This window comes from Oryzias melastigma, linkage group LG3, assembly GCF_002922805.2.
Source record: "Oryzias melastigma strain HK-1 linkage group LG3, ASM292280v2, whole genome shotgun sequence".
NCBI classification, from domain to species: Eukaryota; Metazoa; Chordata; class Actinopteri; order Beloniformes; family Adrianichthyidae; genus Oryzias; species Oryzias melastigma.
In genome coordinates, this window is record NC_050514.1 from 14821241 (window position 1) to 14831013 (window position 9773).

The following is a 9773-nucleotide window of genomic DNA, read 5'->3' on the forward strand; positions in this document are numbered from 1 at the left end:
CACTGAACACTCTTGTTAATAGTTTGCATCTTAAACATATTGTTAAAAGCAAAATCTTACCAATTTACCCAATGTATTATTATTGATAATGTCTATATCTAATAAAAAAAAATATTTTGAAAAGTTTTTGTGTGGATTTCATCAATTAGTTTAAAAACATGTTAATTCCCATATATCAGATTTTTCTGTCAGTTCTTTGATGTAGTAGGTTCATGTCCCCAAGTAGCAACAGTCAGTTGAGCTGTTGTATGTACATGAAAACAGAAAAACTCAAACATCGAATTTGCCAACTAAAGTTGTATTTCTTGAAGTGCCATGTGCATTTATAGATACGCCACTTCCTCATGTTTAAGCAATGATGCAATGCCTTTTTCCTTGTGGAAAAGCAGATGGAAGGCATATATGGTGGCCACAGTTGGCCACTAAGCACGTATGGCTGTGGTCTTTATATAGACACATGGCCACGAGGATAATCACATTGGACTGACAACTGCCCTTTGTTCACTACATACACCCTACTTATATTTACCCAAGCTCACTCAGTCCTGACCATATAAGTGTGCAACATGTGACTTCTGATCAATAAATGTATCCAAGCGCATGCGTGTTCTGCTGCTGCTGTACCTGTCGGCCGGTGCCTGTCTCGCCCGTCGCGGTGATCCGTATGTCTGTAAGCGTCTCTGTACTGGTGTGCCAGAGCCATGTCCTCCAGGCGATAGTGCTGGGGTCCCACCTGGGGGTTGGGCGGGTGGGGGAGGCCATTGGGAGGGTGTGTGGGGAGACCGTTAGGGGGCGGGTGTGCGGGGAGACCGGTGCTGGGGCTGAAACGTTGGCTGGGACTGATGGTGCAGGGTCTCTTAGCCAGGTGCTCGGGGTGCAGTCCGTCCCTTTCTGAGCTATCTTTGGTCCTGAAGAGGGAGACATGGGGTAAGTTAAAACCTGACAGAATGTAGAGGAAGTGTTAAACTTTTAAACAATAGAGACGGAAGTTAAATGATTTTGGAGCAACATAAAATTTATGGAGACTAAACAACCCATAAAAATCTTACAGTTTTTAGAGTAAAAAGTGAAGACTTTCGATTATGAATTTAACACATTTGAATATAAGATGCACTTTGCAAACAAATCAAGTAAGCCTGCCCCTGCTTCCCAACATCTTTCTGTTTACATCCTCTCCCATTAGCTTACAGCCCGTCAAAACCCCAACCTAACCTTACAGGTGCAACAAAAATAGTGAGCAATATTGGAGCTATCCAGCCTTACAGTTTTGAGCCAGATGCCAGCTCAGACGAGGAAAACAATGACGTACATGGATCTATTTGTCTGCATCATAATACTTTTGGCCCACTGATTGCTGCACCTACATCACTGCTACAAGCTTTTTCCAACTGCCATTTTTCATCTGCTCCTAAATTACAATGATTAAAATAAATAAATAATCAGAAATGCATCTTTAAGCTTAATTTTCTCTATAAATGTCCTCCATCATGAGAAAAATGCCACAAGATCATGTTAAAAACACCAAAAACAAACTTCAGTGGAGTTTCTTTCAAGAGCACATTTCTTCACTTTTTTATCTCCATATGTAAATGAACAATGTTTTAGCTTCAGATCGTCTCTTATGTTAAACTTCCCATTTGTGAGCCTTAAGCAAGAACCAAAAACATGTTTTTTTAAAGTTCCATAGCAACCATATGGTGTGACTAACACACACATACTTCCACACACACATTTGAGTGAGTGCTGCTTGTTGTGCAGATACAGTAAAGCGCGGCTCCTCTAAAGCTCCTGCACAGCTGCACACCATATGTATCAAACAAAACCAAGTCCAACTGAACACCCTGCATCTCAAGCTCTTAATCTGAATATCCGTCTGCCTACTCTTAGATTGCAAGTATTTCTCCCTCCCACCCTGCTATCAAGCTTAGGGGGCATTGGGGGCTCAAGGCTGTCTATTTGACAGATGTTTAGTTGCGCTCATTTGTGTCTGTGCGGTTTGAGCGAGTGTTTGTTAGAGGGTTGTGTTTTCCATGCCATCTGGACGGTTTAAATGGGAGTGTTGATATTAATCTTTTTAGCTGGATGGCAATAGCCAGGCATTCAGATGGAAAACACTCTTTATCATCACGGGGATCAAAAGGGAATAAATGCAACGCTGCTGCCACATGCAGACGGAGTGCGCTTGTGTGTGCTCGCTCTGTTTGTGCGTCCTCGCTCATGTCAGCCAGGATTGTACACACTTCTGATTGTGGAAGGCAGCAAATCATGGGAACAGCTGGCACAATATTGGTTGTGCTCCCCTCCCCTAACCGAGTCTGACATGTTGCTTATAAGCCAGAGGCCAGGAGGCTGAGGTGTGCGGATTACAGTGGGATTGCGTGTACGACTTCTACCACTGGTCCTGTGTACGTCCAAACCAAAACACCACCCACCTCCTCGCACCCCCCGTGTCAGGATGTGCTCTGTGTTCTGGACATCACATTACCATCTGGAAAAACTAAATTCAGACAGCTGTGGGGGGGCAACAGGTCAAGGAGAGGGGTGAATAAGTGATGAAATATGAGGAAAGTGCCAGAAAGAGAAGAAAAAGAATAGAAGTAGGTATGTGGAGTAAGGGCAAAGCTGGGTTTAGCCTGAGCTTTTGTTGATCACTTATAAAGTTTACTTTCTTCTATGCATCTACTTTCATTTCAGCTCAAACTGTCTTTTAAATACATTTGTTTCTTCCCATGGACAGTCTAGCATAAGGGCAGTCTGGCTTTCACCCTCCTTCCATAAGATTTACAGCCTTCCGTCGGTGCCCAGCTTTCTGAAAAACTCCAACAATTCACTGGTGTGAGTCGGTGCCAGAGTCTGCCAGCACATGTGGTCCTCTGATGTCTGTGTTTACTCGTGTTAAATGGAGACATGCTACCTGTCAGGAGTCCTTCTCTTGCCGTGCTCGTTCATCTCCAGCATGATCTCGGATGAGTCGAGGGGTGAGCTGGCGTTGGCGTCGAGGAGGAGCTGTTCGTGTTGAGCCAGATACTGCGCTGGAGTCTGTTTGGCCAGCCTTGCACAGTGGAGCAGTTCTCTCTGCAGCAGGGGCAGGTTCGCCTTGAGTGGTCAAAAAAGGAAAGACACAGATCTCTGCTTAGGAAAGACATATGTTGCTGCAGCAGAGATATATTTTCATTGAACTGATGTTAACTCTGGGAGGAGAGTTAAGTGGACAAGGGGAGAGTTAGAAACTCACAGTGGAACATTAGATGGATGGGGTGAGAGTGAAATAACGCCAGATTAGGCTAAGGGGGGGAAAAGGAGAGTGATAGATGAAGAGACAGGACGAGATAAGGCAGGTCCCCTGACACATTCCTCTCCCATGCGTCTCACTCTCTTTGGGGTGCGCTCTCGTGTGCGTTGGATCCGCATGTGTGGCTGTGGGTGAACGTGTGTGTAACAGTGCTGTCGAGAAGCTCTCTCAGACCTGTCAAGTTGATAGAACACAGATACCGCCGCAGTGTCCCAGATGTGGAGGATCACCACACCACTGGGAGGTCCGACACACGCTTTTATTTACCCGCGGACCCTTCAACTGTCTGCATTAAATATTGTTGCCGCCAGGGATGGCTTCCTTTTTAGGGCATATAAAACACCCCATATAAATATTTGTAAATGAAAGTGAGGCTTCCCCCAACGCTCTTCAGCCCTTTATCTCTGAAGACAATCTCCTTTTCCATGAGGACGGGGTTATAAACTAACTCAGTGCTTCCTCCTACTTTTAGGTATAGCACTGTCTTGCACATTTAATGATATTTTTAAAGGCAAATTGTGTTTTTATCATCTAGAAAATGAAGCTTCAAGTATAATTCCTGAGTATTTATTTATTCAAATCTGGCATCTGGCTAAAAACTGTATGGCTGGATAGATACAACTTTTTTGTTGCACCACTAATATTATGTTTGGGTTGTAAGGGGCTGTAAGCTAGCGGGAGAGTGTGTAAACAGATGGATGATGGGAAATGGAGGCGGGGTTACTACTCCTTGCTAACCGTTTTGCCCACAACTCATAGGCAAATTTCTAAAAAACTACTGCCGCATCATAATATTCAACATTATTCATAATTATAAATATGCATCATGTTGATTAAAAGACCACCGGGAGCACTTTTAAAATATATCAAAAGATGATTGTGTAAATGTATAAATAATGTAATAAAAGTAAAACAATAAAATCAGTCTTCAGATGAGACTCTTTCAGCCTTTGTAAGCTGTCTTTGTGAACCAAGCAATGACACATTTACAGAAAGGAAAGTTGATTGTGAAGGAAAGTGAGTGTTTGGTGTTTTTTTTTTTTAGATGCAACCTGTCAAAACACACTTACCTTAAGAAAAGGAATGACAAAAGGCCTCAGGGGGAAGTTGGTGGCCTCGTGAAGTTTGGAATGAAACTCCTCAATGGTGAGAGTGGAGTTCTGAGAGTGCAACAGGAGAGAAACCACTGAAGTTTAAAAGTTACATATATACTATACATGACAAATACTTAGTCATAGGGTTTTATTTCAATAGGTTATGTCAGCTGTCAGCTAACAACAAAAAAATGTGCATAAGTAGGAAGGAAATTGTGAACTAGTAACATACCACCAGTCCTAACACGAGGCTGCGCACTCTTTCTCCAATCTCAGGTGATATGTCGTTGCCAAACTGCTGCAATGTCGTCAGGAAGCGCTTCAGTTTGCAGAGCTGGCGAGCTCCACAAGCTGGCGGGAGCTGCTGGTTGGACAGCGAGGCCGTCGAAGACATGGCTGGCCCGTTACTGAAGCCGTTAGGGGTGGATGGAGCACCATTAAGCGATGTCGGAGAGTGGCTGCTTCCGTTCAGCACTGCGGATACAACAGACAGAAGCATGACTATGAATTGGGTCAGGAGCTCTGGGGTGTCTTGTGAGGGCACCTGACAGATCTTCGGACAAGTTGAGGTCTTTTATAGCTTGCTGACAGAGAACGATGCACTTAAGATGATATAGAAGGAAAGCAGACAAGACTCAGAATTCGATACCGTGTCGGCTGGGAGCGGGGTGATGCAATTGTCTGCTAGTTTCTGTGTGCCGCAAGCGTGTTTGCGGGAACTTCAGCTGTCTCACAAATGCTACCATTTGACCCCCTCAAGCCCTTCCATCTCTGCCTGTATCAGTCTATTCCCCCCTACTCCTCACTCACTCACTAGGACACAACTATAAGAGGAACTTGTTAAAGAGGAGCCAAAAATATTCCTTTGGCCTGTGTTACTTTTATTCCAGTAGCAGGTGTGTAGCTAAATCTGGTCCTGCACATGGCCACCAGCTGAAAGTAGATTTGCAGTTCTAAGGATCAGTAAAGACACAGCGTTTTATACACAAACACACACACAGACGTATGGACACAAAAAATAAATAAATAAATAAATACGCCTGCTTGCCTTCAAAATTCCTGATATCACTCCATAAACAAAACTTTGTGTGTACATTAAAAAGGTCAAATCAACAGCGTGTTCTGCATCTCTGTACATTTTGTTGCAACGATTTTTAGTTAAAAGTTATCCATCCTGATAAACAGTTTAGATATGTAAGAATAATCATGTTTATTGTTGTATGACTCTGAATATTGAACATTTTTCAATATTTGCTTCCCTTGTTTTTACATGTAAACAAAGAAAAGACAAAATACTGTCCTGTTAGTTTGCTCATTATCTATGTCACATCAGGTATGATTTTTGGTTTTGTCACATTTACAGAAAAACATGCCCTCAAGAAATAATAATATATATTTTCAAAAATAAATCTTCAAATAAACCAAAAATGTTCCAATTGGCTGAAAATTCTAGAATTCTTATTTTAAAAAGAAACTCTATTCACTAAGACGTATTTTCTTAAACAAAGATTGTTGGAGCCATGTAGATTTACTTTAGTGGATGTATGAAATTTACAATTTATTTGGATAAAATAATTATGAAATTAGATAGTTTATGTTTATGTAGTTTATATTTGTAATTGGCTCCTCCCCACAATCAGCAGCCACCTGCAGCCAGGTGAGCCCATTTAACTTGGCGTGGAAGCCAGGAGGATGAGGAGCAAAAGGTTTTTTCATAATCGCAAAGCACGCAGATAATCAGAACAAATAGCAAACAGAACACCAGAGACATTGATCATTTTTTTGTTACAGGAAGCCAACCACGGACTCGTTTTGAAAATAAACCAACTTTTATTTTTACAAGATGATCTCCGCGAGTACTTTATTTTTTGATTGCGAGTCGGAAACACGCTCCTCCCTGGAACGGCCAAGGTGGCCGTAACAAAGATTATTTTGCTCTTAAAAAACTCTTAATACGATTATTCTTCTTGGAAGACATAAAATAAGACTAAAAAAAAAAAACGTATTTGTACTTTCTTAAGAATATAATTTTGGAGTGTTTGGATTGACTGTGCCATCCTGGTTGTCTGCACTCGTGTTCCGATTTTAGTGAGAGGCACAGAGAGAGCGACAATGCTGAGCACCCGCCACGACAGGTGAAACAACATGGGCTGTCATTACTATATAGGGAAGAATGTCGTGTACAAACTGCAACAGCATTCGGCTTGATGCTCCCTGTAACCAGCGCCGCCTGACCAGCTGATAAACAACACACATGCATGCACAATGCCACAGACACACTCACACATGCACCCTAAGACACTTGTTCCACCAGCAAGGGCATTGTTGACACAAAAAGACACGCACAAGTCTGCGGGGAGACACACCTGACATATACAAGTGACCAAAACACTTGTTCATCATGTGGGGAATAGATGTATATTTGGAATTCCCCACTCTTTATGCAGCAGACACACAAAGTGACAGTTGTGCTTAGAGGAATAGTTCCCCATACATGGTTTTAGGATGCTGCACAAATCTAAATTAACTGAGTAACTTACTAGTTTGGTCTGGACTCGTCTGTTTTTGGGTGCTTTTAAAGTCCAGAACCTTACTGAGAAATAAGCAACTAAAAAACACAAGTTTTGAGATATACAATAAGAAAAAACCAAGACCAATACTGAAAAAAATATCATTTTTATCAGTGATTATGTCAGAATTTATTCACTTCTCAAAACTTAGAGCTCTATATTGTGCTTTTGGCATGTTGTAGAGCTAGCAATTCTAGAATCCATCACCCCTAGAAATTTCCCAGAAGTCTCAGCAAAAAACCAGTGTGCATCAATGCTCATTCGTTTGGTGAATGTAGACTACAATACATTGAGTTTGAATGATTTTTCATGTGAAAAAAATGTTTCTTGACGTTTTCTTTTCAAAAATCTAAGTTTTCATCATCATCATCAGAGCATAGTGGATTCATAAATACTCTTCGTACTATTACTTTGTGATATTTGCTACGTCAAATTTGTCCTTAAAAAAGAAAAAAAGAGTAAACATGGTGTCTGCCTTTTATTTTAAATTCCAGGACAATATATTCCAGCACTGTATACTCTTTTTGTTGTTAGGGAGTAGGGAGGGAATTCAGACGTACGGCTTCTGTCTCTTCTGCTAGATGATTTTGCTCTAACTTTTAACAGTTTGGATGTTAACATTCTGATTTATTTTCTCTTGAAATTTTGACATAAGATAATGGAAAACCATTTATGTTCCACAATAGTCACAACCTGAAATCCAAACTTTGCCAGTGCAGACACCTTTACATAGTGACCAGGTAACAGAGTTAGATCCATCATTAGCCCTAAAAAGTCCATGTTTGTAACCTTCTAATCAGCTTCTGTTGTTAGTAGTGCTGTAGATTGTGCATTCTGCTATCATGTTAGAGGTTCTCCGTAAAATTAAATTTGAGTGGTTTTTTTTTTTGTCACTATAGTTGAGAACTCAAATCTCTAAAGGAACTATTTTGGAAGGAAAAAAGCTCTAAGTTACACACACAATAAATACGCTGATTGTGCTAGTAATTTATGGATTTTTAATGTTAACAGAAAAATCTAATTTCAAATATTAGTTTTCTTTAATTAAAAAAAGCAACAAAAAAAGAACATTACTTGATTTACTGGTGGTCGGAGTGAAAGAGGCATTGCGACTTGTTGCTTGGCTTACAGCCGGGGGTGGCGGAGGCATGGTGGGTGGGGTGGACCTAGGCTGGGTTTTCACATCCGCAGGTGAATCTGGCATTGTTCCAGCCTTCTGCACTCTGCTACCTGCATTATAAGAGGGGAAAACCACAGAGAAAAACCATGACAGTTACCATGATGAAGCTCCAGCTCTGGAAAAAAAAACCAAACACACTTTTAAAAGAAGTTCAGACGGAGAGCGCTGACATTTTCACCTGAGCGCCATCGATTGTTTCCTTTAAGCAAAAGCCCCATGTACAGAACTAAAACAAATCAATGCAGGCAGTGGAAACGAATCCAAGCTTGTATTGTGTTTCTTGTTGGAGATTCATGGGCCTGGGAGACATACACGAACACCTGCTCTCTCGTTCAGCTGCTGGTGACTGAGATCCCTCTCTACTTTTTCCCAGTCGCTCTCTCCTTCACACATACACAATCCGTGTAGCAATGACATCCCAATCAGTGTCCCCACCCACATGTAACCTCCAACCCCAAGACACACATTCACAGGCGCACACACCTCCCCGCCTGTCCCTTCTCGTTGCCGGGCTCAGACAGCCGGCTTGACAGCCTGTGACAAGTGCAGCTGGATCTGCTGCTGTCCATCACTGCAGACTGGCTTTCAGCAGAGCTCTGTGTTGTCCTGCGATACCAGAGGCTGCACCGTCCTCTGCCAGACACCCTGCCAGGACCAAAGAAGGCAAGGCCAAGCTCTGTCACATGAAGGCAATTGATGGTGCAACGAGGGACATGAGGAAAGCATAACAGAGTGACACGCCAATCAACAAGGTCTGTGACCTCCAATTGTTTGTGTTTGAGACCAAATTCTTCCAGTAAACTGGACTATTTTGTAGAAAGCTGCACGCAGGTATGATACTCTTTTAATTGATCTATCTATAGAGTGTTAACTAACTCCCTGTCATTGTGTCCGTCTGCCCGTACAGCTGCTGGAACCAGATCTTTCAGCGATGTAAACCCGAGATGAGGCTCTGATGATTCTTTCAAACAGGAAGAACTTGGTGGATGTGTGTGACTGCAGCACGCGCACAGTGCAAGACAGAATGGCGAAGAAATATTACAGTTTGCATGGTTTTTAATGTAGTACACAAATACTATTGAGTCCATATTATGTCATGAAGAAAGAGAGACAAAGATGGAGCTTTCTAATAGAAGGGAAAGGTAAATTTAAACACAAAGTGGGTTTCAAATTTTCTAAAGTAAGAACTTATTTTTTAAAAAATATTTTTTTTTATTTATTCTTTTTTGTCATTTTTTGCTTGAGTTTGTATGGTTATAATAAGAGTATTTCACATAAACACTTTTCAAACTAAGCTTTAATATCTCTAAAAGAAGAACATTTTTGATCAGATCATGCTAAAATTCTGTTGTTTTCATATTCAAACTGTAGAAAAAAATAATCTGAGATAGATAAAGTTGCCAATAAATTTTACTAGTATTGACTATGTAAAATGTTTCATTTGGTATCATAATAAAGCAGTTACCCAACTGGTTTCTTAAAAATAAAAATGAAACAAATAAAATAAAAAAACTCTCAAGTTCTCAGTTTGAATTTAACTCATAGTGTAAAACTTAAATTTTAAATGTTAAACCTAAATCTATAAAATGCCAATTTATTACTGAATTTGTGTCAGAGAACTACTCAAACTTAAAAAA

The 9773-nt window shown here is 41.0% G+C and overlaps 1 protein-coding gene and 1 long non-coding RNA gene across 13 annotated transcripts in view; one reads left to right on the forward strand and one right to left on the reverse strand.

Annotated features, from left to right (window-relative positions):
* cbfa2t3 (CBFA2/RUNX1 partner transcriptional co-repressor 3) overlaps positions 1–9773 on the reverse strand; it is a 41540-nt gene that overhangs the window by 10955 nt on the left and 20812 nt on the right. For 8 of the 12 annotated variants that reach the window (XM_024294796.2, XM_024294804.2, XM_024294803.2 and 5 more), the window contains exons 2-6: positions 8031–8186; positions 4619–4860; positions 4363–4452; positions 2915–3096; positions 625–908 (exon numbers count right to left, since the gene is read on the reverse strand). In XM_024294796.2, coding sequence (XP_024150564.1) covers positions 625–908; positions 2915–3096; positions 4363–4452; positions 4619–4860; positions 8031–8186 — 954 coding nt within the window. The remainder of the gene's footprint in view (positions 1–624; positions 909–2914; positions 3097–4362; positions 4453–4618; positions 4861–8030; positions 8187–9773) is intronic. The other 4 variants (XM_024294799.2, XM_024294797.2, XM_024294807.2 and 1 more) reach the window with 1 other exon arrangement.
* On the forward strand, positions 8180–9773 carry LOC118598002. Its single transcript, XR_004947037.1, has 2 exons — positions 8180–8888; positions 9044–9773. It is a non-coding gene; the product is annotated as an uncharacterized LOC118598002 (long non-coding RNA).